We start from the raw sequence: 20,722 nt of genomic DNA, 5'->3' as shown, positions 1-20,722 counted from the left end.
GCTCTGCCAGTGCACCTCGTTTCTACCGCATGCTTCTGACTTTTTTTTTTTTAATTAATTTTCCTTCTTCGTGTACAGAATCCACCAACACGTCAGAACTGAAGATTTGCCGCATGAATAAGGAGACGGGGCAATGTGTGGGAGGAGAGGAAGTTTACTTACTGTGTGATAAGGTACAGAAAGGTGAGAAGAGACGATGCAGTGTGTGGGGGAGGAGAGCTTATCAGCTGTGTGATAAGATAGGACACCGTCAGGCCGATGCTATATCTTGCGCTGAGCTTAGCGCACAGGCTAACGAGCTCTTGGGCGTGCGTCTTGGATGAGCTAGGCTAACATCCGATGCATGCAAAACATGGGTCCAAACCAGGGCGTAGCTAATAGCTTTCATCACATGTTAAATGCATGTAGATGAGGCTATTAGCTATTACCCCCTGATGCAAAAAAATCACCGTGAGCCCGATGCGCATGTTTTAATATGGAAAACTTAGCACCAGCCCCAGGGCTGGTGTTAAGTCTTGCATGCTCCAAGCAGTCTTAAAAAACAAAAACCAAAGCCACAAAAAAGCCCAAAATGCTGCTTTTTCTGTGGTTCCTCCTATTTAGTATCAGCAGCATGAAAAAAAAAAATGTTGTCGGCAGTCGGATTAGGGAACCGGACACCCATTCATTGAGTGTCCGTTTTCCTAACCGGCACACGGCCACTTCTCCTGGGCACCCGATACCATGGACGCGCTAGGGATGCACAATTTATCCTTGGCGCATCCTTTTTAGTGCCACCCCCTCATTTAAATAATGCATCGCACGCCCAGGAGAGGTGGCTGGGCGCGCGTTAGAGCGGGCACTCAACCATGAGCACCCGTTTTACACGAGCCGTACGATATTGCATCGGCCTGTGTGTGCGCATTTGGAGGGGGGGGGGGAGGTAGAGAAGGGAATGAGTGGTAGACACAGGGGGTTTGCTGGAAGGGATGGTGTATGATTGTGCTGTTTATATGGGGGGTGTGTGTGTTGTGTTATGAGATTACAGAAGGGTGTGCGGACAGAGGGCTTTGGCTAGGGTAATCTGCTTTGGGCCATGATGGAGGATGAACTCTCGCAGTTGCTGATGTTACGTAGTAAAATAGTAAATGAGGGCAGATAAAGACCAAGATGGTCCATCCAGTCTGTCCAGCATGGTGTTTAGAATTGTAACTGCTTCTCTATGCATGTTACCCCAAGAGTAAGGGGCATCCAGCCAAGCCTTAAAGGCAGGTGATGGCCAGATCTCTCGCTCCCAATTTCATATATTCCTTGTTAAGTTAAACAGCCAGGTAGCTAAACCATATATTAACTGTAAGATATGCTCAGATGGATCCCTTGAATGCACCCCTGGCTGGTTGTAACACTCATGCTTTCGGTTTAGGGTTGTAATTTGTGCTCTGAGCCGGATACCCCCATGCTTTCTGTTTAGGATTGTAACTGCCGCTCTGTGCTGGTTACTCTCGTGCTTTCTGTTTAGGGTTGTAATTTGTGCTCTGAGCAGGTTAACCCCATGCTTTCTGCTCTGTGCTGGTTACCCTCGTGCTTTCTGTTGAGGGTTGTAACTGCTGCTCAGTGTTGGTGCTCTCTGCCTGAGCTTTTGATGGAGATATGTGAGCTGTGAATATGGTTGTCTATCCTCTCAGCAACTTGGAGTTGGACTCTGGTCTGGCAATCTAGTGACAAGTGTTTTGTGATGGGCCAGCTGTATATCTGTGTTTGGTGATGGGACAGCGCTAGATCTCCCCTTAACTCATTTTTTTTCTCCTCTGCTTTCTCCTGCCTTGCTACTCACTTCTCTCTACCTCCCTCTATATCTCTTGGACTCTTCATTCCCCCCCCCCCCCGTCCTATTCCCACCCTCCCTCCAAATCTCTCTCCTCGACCTCCACTCCCCCTCTCTTTCCTGCTGCCATTCTTCTCCCTTCCCACCCCTTTCGCTATTACTCCTCACTTGTATTTCCTTCCTTCTCCCCTGCTCTGCTTTTCCACCTTTCTCATTTGTCCTGCTAGAGGATATCGCTGTGGTCTTCAGCCGGGAGTGTTGGGAAGCTCGGGCGGATTTTTCGCAGGCAGACGTGCACCGGCAGATTGCCATAGTCTTCAAGACCCCCCCGTACCAGGACCTGGATATTGAGGAGCCGGTGATGGTGAGCGTATACCTGCAGCGACTCACAGACAGTGTTTGCAGCGAGCCGTGCGTCTTCACCTACCTGCCCAAGGACCATGGTAATGTGGCACGGCCCTTCCTCCACCTGGGGTTTGCATTGAGGGAAGGAGAGGATAAGAAGGATACAAAGGGGGGGGGGGCAGTGGGATGATCCTGGGGCACAGATGAAGGAAGGGAGGATCCAGTGCACAGGGGGAAGGCAAGGGGGGGATCGCCCAGGATGAGGGGAGGCATGGATCCAGCAGCACATGAGGGGAGGCAGGGGAAATGTCTAGCCGTACAAGGGGGGACAGGGGAAAGAAGGATCCAGCGAACAATGAGGAGTGGCAAAGGGAGGCTCCACAGACCCACTAGGAGTGCAGGAGAGGATCCTGAAATGCACTAGGACTGGCAAGGGTAGGATCTAGAATTTCCTCCCCCCTCCAGGACAAGCAGACAGGCTGATCTAGTCCTGGTTTTGCTCCATTGCATGCATAGATTTGTAGTTCTTTAATTTTCTTAGGGAAGTACTCGCAAATCAGGACTGGATCCGCCTATTCAGTTGAACTGGGGTGAGAAGGCTACCCAGGAGGATCCCATATTACATAATGGGCAGAAGATCTTAATGAGATTCCCCAAATATGCTCATTTCTGGGTAGTTTACTTTATTCTGGTGCAGGCTGATTCAGATCTGGTTTTACCCTCGGTGCATGCAGGGGATAGGTAGTTCCTCAAATATTTATACAGGGTGGCCCATGGGAAAGTAGCCTGCCTGCATGGCACTGGTATTGGAGGCGGGCTTCTTTTCCATGGGCCACCCTGTATTTATGCAGCTGACATTCAGATTTTCTTGCCGATTGAGGACTCGCTGGGGTGCACTTAACTACTGGAACAATCTTTCCTGGTGGTAGGCAGCTGGGTATAGGCCAGCAGATTAAAATTTCTTGCTAATATAACAGCTGCTGTGGGCGGCATCCTCTCTTGTGTCCACATTCAAGTCATTGCAGGGAGTGTTAATTACCCTGCAACAGCAGATCAGGAGTTTAGAGGTAATCCTGGACTCCTTGCTGACCCTGGTACCCCAAGTTTTGGCTGTAGCTTTAAAAAAAAAAAATTCCCTTAACTTGAGGCTAGTCAAGCAAATTAGACCATACTTACTTTTGCAAGGCCGACCTTAGGGTTGTAATGCAAGTGGTGTTCTGTCCCATGTAGGGTTGAGGAGGAGCAGCAGGCTATGAACCAAGGAGGCCAAGGTTCAAATTCCATTGCCGCTTCTCGTGACCTTGGGCAAGATGCTTTAGCCTCTGTTGCCTCGGGTACAAACTTAGGGCCTGATTTTACAAAGGCTTTCTCCCCTCTGTGTCTAGGGGAAAAATGAGGCCCTTAGATCATAAGCCCTCTGGGGATAAACACCTACAGTACCTGAATGTAATCTGCTTTGAAGGGCCAAAAAGCAAATATAAGTCAAATATGGTTTTCTCTTCTAAGCACTACAGTGCTGTAGGTGAGTTACATGAAATTCATAGCTAGCAATATATGATTAAAACACACCTTCACTTACAAAAAATGAAACAGAACATCTAGCCCATTGTGGACGTAAAAGCTAGGGAACTTGTAGTCCCCAGCCTAGTACCCAAGAAAGTGGTGTTACAGCTGCAAATAACTCTGTATGTGCCTGCAAAAATAGTTATAGGCCGCAGACGATGGGGCAGGGTGACCCTTTTGCTGATTACACTAGATTGGTTACTAGTAAAACTGCGTATCTAGTTGAAAATTTTGAGCTTGACGTTTCGAGCCATTAGGGGCGCAGGTGCAGGTTATTTTAAGGAGAGACTTGTGTGGTCAGCGGCTGTGTTCAAGCCAATGTGCCAACTTGGCAGTCCCATCAGTTAAGTAGCTGAAATTAGCAGATATTAGGAATAAATAATTCCATAAATGCGGAATCAAATTCTGGCAGAACTCAGATGCGAGCTTAATTATTTGTCAAAAAGCTCACAACCATACTTTGAGCAGCTATAAAGGCTTTTTGGGGGGTAGGTTGGGATAGTTTGTTTGGAGACTAAGAAGTTCATCTCTTTTAGGTGGAATCATCACCGTGCGTTCAATGTCTGTGCTGGTGATTATCCATCTTTTTGTTTTATTTCGATGTTTAATGTAGTTATTATCGTCTGTGCTGTAGATTATAATGTTTTATTTCTTTATTTGGATTTTACATTGTATTGTGGGTTGGGGATTAATATTTGATTTATGTTGTAACCCTTATTGGACTGCTGGTTTATATCTGTCCTTATGGGATATGTAATCACTGAGAGAGAAGTGTCAAATTAAGTCCATAGATGCACCGGGGTTAAGCCATAACTGGTTCAGCCAGTCTTTGATGACCTGGAATCCCGTCTAATTTTGTGGGTCTTCTGTAAAGTCAGTCTGAAGAAAAAGCAATTTGCCTTTAGCAGTGCTCACTGTTTACAGTCTGAGGACAGCACTTTTTCTGAAAGCATCAATAACTCTCTCTCTCTTTCTCTGTCCCCCTCCTCCCCGGCCCTGCAGATACATATGGTGTGGATCAGAAGCGGAAGCGAGGTTTTCCTGACGTCATGGGTGAGCTGTCTGGCCCAGGTGGGTATCCTTGAGGACCCCAGCAAGGAGCGCTGGGGACAAAGCATGGAAAAGTTTAATATCGGATTCAGTGATGGATTAAGAGGGAGAGGGGCAGCTGGAGCAGGAAAACAATCCATTGAAGGTATTAGACCCAAGAGTTGAGCAGACTCTGGTTAGCATAACCAAGAGCGGTAAAGAGAGAGCCAGCCCATGTTAGTACTTGTTTATGTATATGCATTTTGTTCATAGTGTCGACATGGGGAAAAATAGAAATGGTAAGCTCACTAATGCCATTTTAATGTTGCTGTTAATTTTGTTTTCCCATCCCTGTACTTCTGGTATTCAGCCTTCCTGTTTTGATGATGCAAGGTGCTTCTTATGCTGGCGTTAAGGGGGGGAAACAGTAATAGATTTGAGGGATTCTGTGCATGTGGCTGTGAAATATGCTGTGATCCCTTTTACTCTCAGATCCACATGGCATTGAAGCCAAGAGGAGGATGAAGAAGCCGAATTACAAAGACCACTTAAGCCCTGACTCAGCTTCAGGTAGTGTAATATACTCCTTATACATTCTCCCCCCCCCCCCCCCCACACCTATGATCCAGAGCAATACACTGCCTATACAGACTACTCATAGCCAAGCCTTACTTGACCAGGCCCAGGGCAGTATGCTGCGTATATTGTCCTCTATAACCAAATCCAGAGCAGTGTGCTGCTTACACAACTTTCCATGATCAGGCCCAAGGTAGTATACTGCCTATAGCCTCCTTCATGACCAAGCCCAGAGCCATGGCCTGCTTATACAAATGGCTCATAACCAAGTCCAGTGCAGTACACTACCTATACAGACTTTTTTCGTATCAAAGCTCTGAACAGCTAACCAGGAACAAGTGAGAGAAGAATCAGGTTGGACAAGATGCTGGAGCAGGAGGGATCAGGCCAGATATGGTATTGGAGGAGGTGAGGGAAACAGCAGGAGGTTGAGGTTTGTATTTTGCAAACTCCGAAGAGAAAATGCATTTAGGATATAGAGAGGCTGGATGCAGCCCAAAGAAAGATTACAAAAATGATGCAAGATCTGCACTAAAAGCCATAGGAGATGAGGTTTAAGGACCTAAATATGTATGTATGCATTTATTTATTTATTTAAAGTTGGGTTGGTTTTTTTTTTGTATTTTTTTATACCGACGTTTGTAGGTACATCACATGGGTTTATATATAACAAGGAAATAAAAACAGCGGGCTTAGATGAAGCAGATTGTAACAACTTAAAGAACAGATGTAGGAGCATAAAAACGTAGGCAAATGGTATTTCTATGGGGTAAGGTAAAGAATTTTACCTTACCAGACAATTTTACCTTACCAGACAATCACTAGTCGTCCTTCACCCTAACCCGGTCTGGCATTTATACTCATGAACAATGGACTCAGACACTTCCAGGTTAAAGCACCTTTTAAGCTTCAACCCGTACGCTCTATGGTAACACTGTATATTTATCTCCTGCCTTATCTTCTTTCCAGCTTGTTGCAAGCTTCCGAGTTCTCTTTCCCTGTTGATTGTAACTTTGACTTATTCCTACCTATTGTTTAGCTTTCGTTCACTTGAATTGTTACTCCAGTTATACCCTTGTTAAATGTAAACCGATCTGATATGGTTATTTACTATGAAGGTCGGTATAAAAAACTGTTAAATAAATAAATAAATTTTACAAGTTAAAGAGGGTCGGCATGCGATAACTATGTATATGAAAGGGGGTAGAGGGTGAGGGGGGGTGGGGAGCGGGGAGTAGGATAGGGGGCAGGTGAGGGGGCGAGGAGGGAACAGTTAGGGCAAGGGGGAGAGCAATTAATTAAATGCCTGTTGGAAAAGCCAGGTTTTAAATTTATTTTTTTTTGAACTTCTGTGAGCATGATTCCATACGTAAAGCAGGGGGCATTGAGTTCCAAATTGCGGGACCAGCCAAGGAAAATGCACGATCTCTTGTGGAGGTAAAGTGTGTGGCTTTAGGTGAGGGTGTGTATAGAGTTCCTTTGTATGCAGATCTGATGGGTCTGTTCAATGAGTGAGTGGAGAGAATCTTTTAGCCAGTGAAAATTCTGGTTGTGTAAGGTCTTGTGAATAATTGAGAGACTCTTGTAGAGGATTCTGAAAGAGATGGGAAGCCAGTGGAGGTCTCTTAGGATGGGGGTGATGTGATCCATTTTACCTGTGTTTGTGAGGATTCTGGCGGCAGCGTTCTGTAATATTTGAAGGGGTTTGATGGTCGAGTTGGGAAGGCCTAGTAATAGGGAGTTACAGTAATCAGTTTTTGAGAAATGAGGGCCTGAAGAACAGTACGGAAGTCATTGAGCTGCAGAAGTGGTCTGACTTTCTTTAGGACATGGAGTTTATAGAAGCATTCCTTAGTGGTAGTGTTTATGAAATTTTTTAAGTTCAGCTGATTGTCTGATAACTCCCAGATTTCGAGCACTCTGAGAGAAGGGGATTGGGTGAGATGTAGGGGCAGTGTAAGAGAGGGTATTGGAGGTAGGATTGTGTGAGATGATGAGGAGTTCAGTCTTGGCCGTATTGAGGGCAAGGTTTAGATTCGTAAGGAGGGTATTAACGGATGTGAGGCAGTTGTTCCAGATTTTTAAGGAGTTTGATAGTGAGTCAGTAATGGGTATAAGAATTTGGACATCGTCCGCATAAATGAAATGAGTGAGGCCTAGATCCGTTAGGAGTTGGCATAGAGGCAACATATAGATGTTGAATAGAGTGGAGGATAGCGAGGAGCCTTGGGGTACGCCTCGAGGTGAGTTGAATGAATCAGATTCACTGTTTCTAAGCTTGATCTTGAATTGTCTGTTGTCAAGGTATGATTTGAGCCAGCATAAAGCGGTACCGGTTATGCCAATGTTGGAGAGTTGGTTTAACATAATTTTGTGGCTGATAGTGTCAAATGCAGATGAGATGTCGAGCATAGCTAGGATGTAAGAATTCCCTTTATCCATGCCTGTGAGAAGGGTGTCTGTGAGTGAGATTAGAAGTGTTTCAGTGTTGAAGTGTTTACAGAAGCCAAATTGAGAAGGGTAAAGAATTTTGTGTTTCTCTAGGTGTTCAGAGAGACTGATATTGACTACCTTTTCCATGATTTAGGCTAAAAAGGCAGGTTAGATATCGGTCGAAAGTTAGAGAGTTCGGAGGGGTCGAGGTTCGCTTTCTTGAGGATGGGTTTAACAATGGCTTGTTTTAATATGGAGGGGACTTTGCCAAAGGATAGGGAGCAGTTAATGATGTCAGTTAAGGGTTTGGCTATTAAGTTCGGAATGGTTAATAAGAATTTAGTGGGTATGGCATTGTCTGGGTATGAGGAAGGTTTGAGTTTTTTTTCAGTAGGGATTCTATTTCTGATGATGAAGTGGTCTCAAGGTGGTCCAGGCGGGCACAGGAGAGTATAGCGTGGGAGTTAGGGTGAGGGGTATATGGGAGAAAGTTTGAGATAAGTTTTGATATTTTGTTCGTGAAAAAGTGGGCTAGGTCGTCACATCTGTTTTTGGATTCAACGTGAGAAGGGGGAGAGGGGAAGGTATTAGTGAGTTCAGATACGAAAGAGAAGAGAGCTTTGGCGTTAAATTGAAGGTCATGAATTTTGTGTGCGTAGAAGTCGCGTTTGGACTTCAAGATAGAGGTTCTATAGGCATGTAGGGTGGATTTATATGATGAAAGAGTTGAGGGAGATGGGTCTTTATGCCATTTCTTTTCTTTATTTCTTAAGTCGCGTTTGAGTTTCTTCAAATCTGGTGAATACCAGGGGTTTATAGTTTTAGTAGTAAGTGGGCATATTTTGTCTGCGATGTCTTTGGTAATGTTATTCCATGTGAGGAGGGCGGAGTCAGTGTCAGATAAGTCGATTTTTTTTTAAGGGCTTTGGTGAGGGAAATATAGAGGAGAGACTAGATAAGATATGTTGAATGATTTTGCAGAATATAAAAGTATTAAATAATAAATAAATATGATAGACATTCAGTTGCTGAAAGGTATAAATTAGGTACAAGAAGTAAACCTTTTTTAGGGGAGAGAAAGCTCTGGGATTAGGCTCTAGGGGGTAGACTTAGGAACAACATCCAAAAAAGATTGTTGAACATATGGAATTAACCTGTGGAAGTGACAGAGACAAAAACAATAAGATAATGCAAAACAGTTTGGGGTAGGCATTGAGGATCCCTAGCAGTGAAGAAATGAAGGGAAAGCTAGAGATCAGATAGTCTATGGCAGCGTACCTGGAGGGAAATTTGGCGCACTGGATGAATCGCATGCTCCTCATCTGCTGTCATGTTCTACAGCAGTGAGCTGAGAGGCTATGTTATTGAGAGAAAACCACCCTTCCTCAAGAGCAAACGCAAGGGGAAAGATAAGGATAGAGCAAAGGGCAGAGATAGGAAGCCAGACCTAGTGATATTGCAGATCATGAGGTAACCAGGCTACAACTCCATAGAAACTCACTGTATCGGTGCCAGCAGGTTGGTGGTAGACAGCAAGGCCAGGGGAATCTAGCAGGCCAGATGTTCTGGCAACAGCCTCATTACTAATTTTGGGGGTTGTTTTTATTATTGCAAAGTTTGCGTGTGTGTTGGGGGAAAGGGGTGCAGGGGGTTGGGGGTTGGATTAGGTATGGGATGCAGCTCTATCCAGGTTGATGATTTTTGGGGATTTTCCTCATTGCCTCTCTGTCCTGGATATGGAGGGTTATCCTACAGGTGGTCATGCTATATGGCTGTCAGCTGGGATGTATTTTTGCAGTGTGGACAGGAATAACTGGGCTAACTAGTCTTTTCTTGCTGTAATGTTCTATGTTACTGTGTATTAACGCAGAAGAGCAGATGTTCATGTCCATTTCTTGTTTTTGGTTTTTTTTTTTTGCTCCAACTGGATGCAGTCGTGCCAAACTTCCCACAGCTGTTCACCCCAGAATACCAGGCCACCTGGGAGTTCCTCGCTGCAACTGGCATTCCTCTTCCCCAGAGTGAGAATTCTTTCCTAAGTTATGACTCCTTTTCTGATGCCCCTTTCATGGACACTCACGCCCCAGAGATGAATGTGCCAGCTCTAAATGGTGCCCAGGCTGAGGACTTGGAGCTGGGGTACTTCCGGATGCAGGAAGAGTACGGATACTGTGGGCCTGAGCAGGAGAACTGTCCGAGCTCAAGTGCCACCGACCCCTCAAACATTGCCCAGTTGGTGGAGAGTAGCTTGTTTGCAAGTGAAGAAGTTTCTGGCTTTCTGCCTCAGCTGGAGCAGGAAGGTAACCTGAAGCAAACATAACCCAGCCTGCAAGACAGCTTGCTTCCTCCTCCCCACTCACTCTCAAGTGAGATATAGCCCCCCTCCCCCGCAATGAGAAGCACCTGGAGACACAGCCCTGTCCCCCTGCAATGAGAAAACTTAAGCCCTTTCCTGCCTACCCTAACCCTCCACAATGAGGAGTGCTGGCGAGACAGTGCTTCTTGGCCCCCCCAGCAATGAAGCAATGAGAATTGTCTGGAGGCACCGCCCCCTCCCTGTGATTAGAAGCTCAAGATGAACTGCCCAGAGCCTTTGGACATCTGTAGCTGTTACAGAGTGCTAAATGGACAGTAAAGGACTCTGCCAAGTAAAGGTTTCTCTTGGAGATAGGATCCTATCAAGGGATCTGAGTGGACAATGAGATTTGTTAGAGGGATACCGAACCCGGCACTTCAAGCATTGGAAGCTCGGGGGGACCAGTAGATGAGGGTAACTTGCACTGCCACCGCCCATACTGTCTTTGTTCTGTGGTAGCGCAGTATGTGAGAGAGAGAGTATGGGGGGAGGGGGAAGCTTGCACTGTACCTGTTCTGTGCTGGTCCAGTGTGTGTATGAAGGAGAGACGTTGCAGTGCTGCTGCCTGTGCTGTACCTGTTCTGTGGCGCTCCTGTGTGTGATTGAGGAATTGAATTTAAGACAAAAAAAAAATACAAAATAGATAAATAGAAATATCACTGATATGAATGTTTGTACATAAATTAAACAAAATCATATATATATATATATATATATATATATATATATAATTAGAACAGAAAAACAAAAGCATTTTCATAAGACCACAATTCCTTACCATAACTTTCTCCCTTTGTTTGTTTCTTTGTTATAAATTACTTTGTCTCCTGTTATTTGCATTGCAATTTTATGTTCTGATATTTCACATTTTTTTAGAGACATGAAATCTCGCATTCCATAAATGATAAACTGTAATAACATAATCAAAGTGTTCTGACATGTTAAATTGAACAGGCCCTATCCTACCTGAGCATAAGTCTAAATTTTATTTTTTTAATTACAGGAACTTTTAGAAGATAGGCCTTGTCTCCCCATAATCCAACTGAAGTGGACATTCAATCATGAAATGCTCCATAGTTTCTGTAACTCGGGTATACCTCGGTCTCAGTCTCCATCATCAGTATACGTGTACTTTAAATTCTGTCTCACACAAAGGTTTCCATGAAATGCTAAGCTGGTGCCATCTCTGGCTATAGATGGTAGTCAGGGCTCCTGGAGGGGCCTTAACAAACTTCTTCCTTATCACTTTCTGCACACTGCTTGAATATTTCCTCCCTAAAAGAATGAAATACAGTTCTCTCCTTTAAATTTCTGTTCTATTTTGGAAAAAAAACATTTTGTGATTATATTAGCAGTCTGCAGGGTGTAGGATGATAAAAAATTAATCCTATTCTTCCAATGTAGCCTCCATCCATCCATTTGGAGAATATTGGGATGAGCCATTTTGTTACAAAAAAAAAAAAGTACTCCATACTACGCTATCATGAAGAAAATCTTTAGAAAAATTAAAGGTCACAGAAATTAGTTTAAAGAATAATTCTGTATTTCGCCTTACCAAATTTAACTGAATCATTTCATTTTTACATTTTCATTTTATTAAAATGTATTAATCGCTTAACACACATTCGGTCTAAGCGATTTCCAGCTATAACATTCACAAAGTAAAAACATAAAATACAGTTAAAACAAACAAAACCTTTTTAGATCACAGACAACAACTGCATTAAGGAAGTCTATGTAAATCAAAGGAAGGCTTGCTTCAGCAAATAATTTTTTAAAGTTCTAAATTTTTTAAGGGGGTCTTCTAACCATAGATCAATTGGTAGGGTGTTCCAGAGGGTTGGTACAGCAATGGAAATGGCCAACTCACGTGTAATGGCCAAACGGGCATGACGAGGAGATGGAACATCAAGGAAACCTTGTTGGGAAGATCTCAATTCTCTAGAAGGTTTGTAAATTTTTAATAAAGCGTTGGACCATAAATAAGAGTGTGAATTTAGCAGTTTGAATATTGTCATAAGAATTTTATAATGAATTCTTTGGCCAATTGGAAGCCAATTTAGTTTTTCGAGAATGGGAGAGATATGTTCATACCGTTTGGTATCTGTAACGAGTCTAGCAGCAGAACTGAGCAGAAGTTGTAGAGCATGAAATGAATTAGATGAAAGACCAAGTAAAAGGCTATTACAGTAGTCGATGTGTGGGGAAATGATTGCACGTACAATTGTAAGGAAGTTGTGATAGTGCAGAAGATGACATAAACCAGCTAGAAGATGAAGTTTGTAGAAGCCGCTTTTAATGAAATATTTAATATGTGGACGGAATGAAAAAGTAGAGTCGAGCCAGACACCTAGACTTTTGATTGGTGCATCATTGGAAAAGGTTATATTTTCAAAAGAAATGGTTTGACAAACATAGGGGGTCATTTTTTCAAAGTGATCGCACGCGATCACTAAAAAGAGGCGTCGTCAAGACCAGAACAGGAGGAGTTGGGGTGGCACCGGGGCGGACACCGCGAAGACATGGCGGACAGCGAAAAGGTAAGAACCCTTTTCACTACCGATTTCGCTCCCAATAGCACCACCTTTTATGATGGCGCTATTGGGTGCGAAAGCCGGCAGCAATCACAGGCCCGCCCCCCTGTACCGCGCGAATCAGGAAGCCGCAGTAGCTTAGAAAATCTAGGCCATAGTTAGAATGCGGTCGATGAACTAGAAGGAATTCAGTCTTAGAAATATTGAAAGAAAATTTGTTTTGATGGAGCCATTTTTTAATTGAGGACAGACAAAGATGAAGATGTTGTATGGTTTTGTCCCAACTTGATTGCAGACGAATGTAAAACTGAATATCGTCTGCGTAAATTTTGTATCCATCAGTGATTGTGGCAAGTAGTTTAGTTATTGAAGCTAAATAAATGTTAAAAAGAACTACTGACGAGGCAGATGCTTGTGGAACTCCAGATTTTAAATGATGCTGTGCTGATATTTGATTATGATATTTAACTTGTTGCACCCAGTTGTTAGGTAAAAAAAACATTTGAATACATTTCCAGAAATGCTGCATTCACATAATCGAAAGCAGAGAATTTCATGGTCAATGGTATCTAATGCTGATGAAATGTCTAATGAGACCAAGAGGAATTGTTGGCCAGAGGCTAGACCTCTTCTGATAGAGTCTACAAGAGATACTAACAATAATTCAGCGTTCATTGAATGTCTAAATCCAAATTGGTGAGGGTCTAGAATATCGTTATCATCTATAGAGGTGGTGAGTTGACGGAGCACAGAGGAGACAAGAATTTTGGATAAGAATGGCAAAGATGAAACTGGATGGTAGTGAGAAGAATCGGTCGGATCCAGATTAGGTTTTTTGAGAAGGGGTTTAATAACTGCTTTTTTAAGGCAATCAGGAACATAACCAGATTGCAGAGAATGGTTAACAATTTTAGAAAGAAATGGAGCAATAGCATATGACTGAAAATTTTTTTTAGTGAGGGTCTGACTTTCTCTGGTTGAGGAAAAACAACTGATGTAGGCATACAAATATATGAATTAAGTGTTTTTATAACCTTGACTCTTTTCTAAAGAGAATTTCCAGTTCTTCCGCCTCAAGAATATATTTTTACAAATCTCTATTTTTTCTTCCCAATTTAAATAGATTAGAATCTAAACTATTCAGTTTTACACCTAAGATTTTGATTTCATCCTCAGCCAGTTAACCCTTTGATCCAGCTTCAGGTAATCAGACTCAGTACTTAACTTCCAAAAGGTTAGTTAGAACAATGAATTACCAGACACTGTGCAGAACTGGAGTCTATACACACATTATGAAACTGTCACAGCTCTGATGAGTTTCTCTGATATTTTAGTTGAGTTTACATGAAGCAAACTGCAATTGTGATAGAAGCTGGAGTTCAAACTGCAAATGGTAAGAAACTATGGCTTTCTCTGGAGTTTGGGGATAAAGGAGCAGCTAGCTTGTTGAATTTCTTTTTTTTCTCCCCTCCTCAAGCAATAAGGTTGCTTTGGGTCAAAGGGACCAATTAAAAAGGGAGAAACACACAGAGAAAAGACAGAACAGGTGCCATCCAATCAGGAAGTTCAAAACAATCAAACTGCAGCTATAATGACATATCAGAGCAAAGATCTTATGTCCTGCAGAAAATCTAAGCTAAAATATATTACAACAGGACACAGGGTGGCAGTGCAATAAGAAAAACATATAAAACACTCTGAAGACAGAAGAACTGAATTTGCAATTTATTGATCCAAAGCAAAATGTTTTGCATTTCTTGTAGTTCAATAGCGAATTAGGAACTTTAGTGATTTTATAAGATACTCTAAACACATTGAAGCATGATTCTTCAGAGGCCAAATAAGCAGACATCATCTGTATATGCCAACTTTGAATATAAAGAAGAGGTCAGTTGAAAATGTATACACCAGAGGACTAAATCCCCATCCAACCATTAACTATTGGTTGACTTTCGGCCAGGGCACTGGGAGTCAAGGGGCACCTGTGGAATCTCCCATTAGTCTGGACAGGCAGCGGTAGTGATGTGAACCTAGTGCAGGAGAGGCAACTCAGGCAAATGCTAGCTGCAGAGAGTCTGTCCCCTTAAAGGAACAGATGATCCCACATTGGCAGCATTGAAATTGCCACTGGCGTACACGCCTCCGCACTTTTAAAAAGGCGGCCGTGGATGCTTATCTTTACTGGCAGAGCAGCTGCAGAACAAAGAGAAGATGTGCAGGTACCACAGAGGAAGGAGCAGCTGCATTCAAAGTGACGGCCAGGTCACAGAAGTGGGGTGGTGTCTTCCAAACTGTTGCCTGCTGTAGGTAGTGTGGAGCCCATTATTATACCTGGCTATCACCTATGCCTATACATAAGCTTGTTACGCAGCAGGTGGGAAGATAGCCCCTGGATATACTGCCGGGTCCAAATTAGCTGCAAAGGTGTTTTGGTTTGCTCTGTTGTGTATCTATGTACACAACTCAAATAACTTTATGCGGGGAGCACTACCTGGACAAAGTGAAACTGTGTCCCAGCAACACTCCCAGCAATGCCTTTTTTTTGTGCAGGTAAATGTCCAGGCAACAATTTGCCCAGATAAAACATAGTAGGGAACAAGAGAAATGTGTTAAATCTTGGAGGGTTGTCCAGCTATCTGCAAAGATTAGCCAAACAAACCACTTCCAACGTGACCTCAGTCATACAGATTTCCCAAGTGAGATAAATTCTTTAAAAGAGATTTCTTCATGAAAGGGAAGAAAATATTAAAATTCAACTTCCTTTTGGGATTTTTATGGAGAGAGGCTTGCTTGAAGCTCTAAGTGGGGTGGGGGAGAGTAGAGATGGGAGGGGGCAGCAGGGGACTGTGGAGGGACAACAGTTCTTGGATGGCTTGGATGAGTTCTTGGAGGAGAAGTCCATTACCTGCTATTAATTAAGTTGACTTAGAAAATAGCCACTGCTATTACTAGCAACAGTAACATGAAATAGACTTAGTTTTTGGGTACTTGCCAGGTTCTTATGGCCTGGATTGGCCACTGTTGGAAACAGGATGCTGGGCTTGATGGACCCTTGGTCTGACCCAGTATGGCATGCTCTTATGGTAGGGAAGAAGGGTGTGTGCAAGGATTCAGGGATTGGGAGTGGGGGAGAGGTGAAACTTGGGAATGGTGGAAGTGGAGACCAAGCAAGAAGTGGTGGGGGGACTCGGCGAATGGATGCAGAGTGTTAGATTGACTGGGAGTATTAGTGGTAGTGTGAGATGGGGCTGACTGTGTATATATGTAGAATATATATCAAATAAATAAATGTGTGTGGGGGGAGGGGGTAAGAGGATCAATCTGGAAAATATAAAAGGGGCCCCTTCACTAAAATTAGCTCAGAGCTCCATAATGGTAATTTTATTTGATTGACTGTCTTTCTACACATCAAAATGGTGCATAATGGTAGATATAGAGATTAATTCAATTGAATGCCTAACACTGTGACTGCATTTTCTAGCGGTAACTTAAGTAACTAAGTACATATAAGACTTGTTATACTGGGTCAGACAAAAGGTCCATTAAGCCCAAGGGGTAGATTGATTCCAAGTTGCTTATCCCAAGAATAAGCAGTGAATTTCTGCAACTCTACCATAATAACAGTTTATAGACTTTTCCTCCAGGAACTTATCCAAATCTTTTTTAAATACAGCTACACTAATAGCTTTCACCACATCCTCTGGCAATGAATTCCAGAGCTTAATTATGCATTGCGTAAAAAAAAAATATTTTCTCTTATTAGTTTTAAATGGATCAACTAGTAACCTCATTGTGTGTGCCCTAGTCTTTGTACTCTTTGAAACAGTAAACAACCAATTAATATTTACTCATTCCAGTCTACTCATTTATAGACCTTTTTCATATCTCCTTTCTCCAGGCTGAAGAATCTTAACCTCTTCAGCTTTTACTCATAGGGAAATCATTCCATTCCCTTTATCATTTTGGTTGCCCTTCTCTGTACCTTTTCTAATTTTGCTATCTCTTTTTTAAGATGTGGTGACCAGAAATGCACACAATACTCTCAAGATGAGGTCACCCCTTGGAGTGATACAGAGGCATTATTATAGTCTGTTTTATTTTCTACTTCTTACCTGCTAATTACTAGCATTATTTGCTTTCTTGGCTGCTGCACGCTGAACAGAAGATTTAACGTATTATCAACGATAATGCCTAGATCCTTTTCCTAAGTGGTGACTCCTAATGTGGGACCTTGCATTGTGTAGATATAATTTGAGTTACTCTTCCCGAGGTGCATCACTTTGCACTTTTCCATATTAAATTTAATTTGCCATTTGTACGCCCAGTCTCCCAGTTTTGCGACGTGCACATGCAATTTCTCACAATCCTCTTGTGATTTAACAATTTTGAATAATTTGATGTCATCGGCAAATTTGATCACCTCACTCGTTCTCCCCATTTCCAAGTTATTTATAAATATATTAAAAAGTAGTAGTCCTAGATCAGATCTCTGGCACTCCACTATTCACCATTCTCCAGTGGGAAAATTTTCCATTTAGCCCTACTCTCTGTTTTCTATCTTTTAACCAGTTCCCAATTCACAATAGGACAGTCGCTCATGAGGGACTTTATCAAATGCCTTCTGGAAATCCGGGTACACATATCAACTGTCTTACCTTTATCCACGTGCTTATTTATGCCCTCCAAAAATCTGAGTTTTGCCTAGCAGAGTTTCTATAAATTCCAATAGGATAGTATTTTGGATAATTTAAAATTAACCCTAACAACTCCAACCCCTGAATGGTTTTGCAGATGGATTTCTTGTTGTACTTCCTGAGATGTGCTCTTGTTCAGCTAACTTAGGCCTAGATTCATCGTTTTGCTATATGCTTCGCAGCTTGTGAAGTGCCCAGACAGGCATGAGAGAGAGAGGCTCTTTATAAGGCTCTCATATTAGTCAACTATTTATACAACTATAGGAGGTTCATCTAGTAATTCAAGGTGAGGCTTTGGTGATGGTCTAGGGTTTGGGGGCCAATTTTACATGCACAGTCAATCGTACGAACAGCACAGTACACATCAGTGAAGATTTGATGTGATTTCGAGTGAGGAAAGATACACAAAGATGAGATCTCTACAATGTACTCTCACCCTAGCTGGATGTACTCTCTACCTGAGTGCTATAGTTATCACGAATCCCGTTTTGGGCATATCATATGGCTTGACGCCAGGAAAAAAGATGTAGTGATTTCCGGCGTTAAAACATGCAATAATATGCGTTACACTATCACACGCAAGGTTAAACACCCCTCATTTTCATAAACCCTGCCCAAACTCCTCCCCTTTGACTAAATTTTTAAAATTTGCCCTTGCATCGCGAGATGTGAAAAATAATGCATGTGCTATCGCAGGCATTAAGACCCTAACGCCCGCGATAACATCCTAACGCATTTTAATGAATGACCTTGTGAGCCCCTTTCGTTCAGGGGCTAACTAAATATTCTCCCTCTGGCTTGAGAACCAGATGGCTTCATTCTTCTGGGGATTCACTTTTATGCTTCAAAAACCAAATTGTAATAGCATCAAAGCATTAATTAAATTTCACAATAAGTGGCTAAAGCAGCCCTGGATCCTGGACTGGAGGAGGAACTGGGCAGCCAGGCCTGGAGGGAAGAGAGGGGGGGGGGGGGCAAAAATGCCTAGCTGGAGGGTGAGAAGAGTGAGAATGGACAGAAGGGGTGGATGATTGGAAGAAGGGAGAGAAGTGCCTGAAGAGAGAGAATAGATGGTGGAAAAAGGGAGGATGGAGGGGGAGAGAAGGTGTTGTGGGGCCCATCAACAATTTTTGCCCAGGGTGCCATTTGCCCTAGGGCTCCCCCTGCTTTCTGGTTAAAAAAACAAAAACAAAAAACTTTATTCAGTTAACAAATTGCTCCAGAATACTGTACTTTAGTAATACACTAAAAGGATAGTTACGATTCATCCTATCAAAAGTTTTCTCTTGTCTAAAGTAACCACATAGCCAGACAATGAGCCCTTCTTTTCTTGCCAAATATTTCTCTGATCAAATTAGGGAAGGACCAATGTCTCTGCCCATTAGTCCACAGGATTGAACGTTTATCAATAATATCTTTTGCTACACATCCTAACTAGTAACACAGAATTTTAGCTACTGTTTTATAATCTGTATTAAGCAAGGCTATAGGTCGTCTGTTCTTAATATTTCAGGTAACAATAATGTTAGTGATGGGCACTGTGAAAGAGAGAGCCCCACTCCACTTATTATTGCATTGCATACATTGGCTAGAACTGGACTCATATCTGAAAAGAAAATACAGATGTAAGCTCATCAGACCCTGATGATGTCTTTCTACCCAAAGATTTAATAGCTTCCTGCACCTCTGATACAGCTGTCAGTGGGCTTAAAGCTTGACTTCCATCTGAATCTATGTGGGGAGTTTCCAGAGTGATGACAAGAATTTCACTCTAGTTGACATAACACATCATTCAATGTATTAAACCTGGTTTCTTCCAAGAAAAAAGCTTCTCCTGGAACATCTTTTAAAACCAGAAAAGCTTCTTTTCTTGCTCTTTTTCACTTAATGCCATTCACGTTAAGAGTTGCCGCTCCCAGGTGAGAGAGGCATGGGGTATCAGTAGGTGTGTAACACCTTCGTATTGTATGTTACTTCGGTTTACACTTTTATTTTCTTTCTGTAACACTAAGGGTAAATAAAGCTCTCTTATTAAATGGTGTACACACTTCCACATCTATGGGCAGGTCTGGGGTTATCACCACTTCGCTAGAGAGCTGGAAGTGATCCAGATCTGATTGTTCCATCATATTAGCCCAGTATTCATCGGATAACGAGTCAAATCTGTTTTCTAATGTTAGCCTATTAAGACTTTCAGGGTCACTTGAAGAAGGCGGCTCACTCTACTTTTTAAATTTAATGTCAGCATCCTATCCCATTCTGTTTTGCCATTCACTGTTCCTGTCGGCAAGAGAGTTTCACTTTTCTCAGCAGGGTCACGTCTTGTGTGGATCCTGAGAGCCATCTTCCTCATTGGCCCCATTTGTAACAGCGGGGTCAGGTCCACTCTTCCTGTGTCTCGACATTCCTCTACTGGGAGATAAACCCGATGGCGCTTTACTCTCTTGTGGTGACAAGCTCTGGCTCTCTGATCTCAAGTCTTGTTCCCTCCAGAGGCTCCTCTCCGGAATCAGGACCAGATTTTGATGGCTGAATCTCCATAGGTGAATCACCAGTATTTAGAAATGATATTATAAGCTTTGCCACGGAAGGTAAATTCAGCCACTCTTCTTCCTGGGGGCAGCATTTTCCTTGTCTGGGACTTGGTCCCATTCTTTCCTTTGTCTGTTTGTCCCATTTTATCTGCCTTCAAATCATTTTGTTGGTTATGGTCAGCTTCTGGGCAGTCAGTAAGACAGTGTCCAGTCTCAGAACACGGGTTGCACACAATGCCTTGTTGACATGTAGAAGTGTGATGCTGCATTTTACTTAATTCATGCTGAGCTAGTATGCCTTACAGAGCCACATTTTAAACACTTCTTGGGCTGTTCTCTATAAAAGCATCTCCCCCATGGTCTTTCCCAGTCTGAAGAGTTTGGTGAGTGTATAGGGACATGGTTTATGTGGAGAAGTTTTACTTTAAAGTGATATCCACCACCCAAAAGCCTTCTGAGTCACAATAGCAGACTGGGCCATCCAGAATATCACACTGATGCCAAAGCCAGAGACAAATATCCTCTACCACTCCAGTCTCCTTGTCAGATATTACATTCATAGTCACCATTTCTGGATGAGAGTCTTAAATCGACTGAAAATGTTTCGATTCAGGCTTATTACAGAATAAGTCTAAAGGATCTGCTGTTTTAAAGCTTATTTCGTAGTTCCTGCTGTTAGGAACATGCAGCAGGGTATGCACATCTGCAGCACAGAGGCCCAGAGAAACCTTCAACAAAGCTTTGGTCTGGCAAACCTTCCAGGTCACTACTAAAATGTAGCCTTACATCATTCTTTCGTTTTCCTATCTCTCCAGTGTAATTTGAATAAAAAACACTGACCTGGCTGCTTCAAG

At 42.7% G+C, this 20,722-nt stretch overlaps 1 protein-coding gene across 9 annotated transcripts in view; it reads left to right on the top strand.

The window, feature by feature from the left end:
- The window catches only part of RELB (RELB proto-oncogene, NF-kB subunit), a 46,226-nt gene extending 34,615 nt beyond the window's left edge, over positions 1-11,611 (top strand). For 8 of the 9 annotated variants that reach the window (XM_029571111.1, XM_029571109.1, XM_029571110.1 and 5 more), the window contains 5 exons: positions 79-183; positions 2,032-2,247; positions 4,715-4,783; positions 5,234-5,311; positions 9,685-11,611. In XM_029571111.1, coding sequence (XP_029426971.1) covers positions 79-183; positions 2,032-2,247; positions 4,715-4,783; positions 5,234-5,311; positions 9,685-10,070 — 854 coding nt within the window. In that variant the 3' untranslated portion in view covers positions 10,071-11,611. The remainder of the gene's footprint in view (positions 1-78; positions 184-2,031; positions 2,248-4,714; positions 4,784-5,233; positions 5,312-9,684) is intronic. The other variant, XM_029571117.1, reaches the window with a different exon arrangement.
- Positions 11,612-20,722: the final 9,111 nt, after the last annotated feature.

This window comes from Rhinatrema bivittatum, chromosome 11, assembly GCF_901001135.1.
Source record: "Rhinatrema bivittatum chromosome 11, aRhiBiv1.1, whole genome shotgun sequence".
NCBI classification, from domain to species: Eukaryota; Metazoa; Chordata; class Amphibia; order Gymnophiona; family Rhinatrematidae; genus Rhinatrema; species Rhinatrema bivittatum.
The sequence above is the reverse complement of the archived record's forward strand: the minus strand, read 5'-3'. Positions and strand labels throughout refer to the sequence as shown.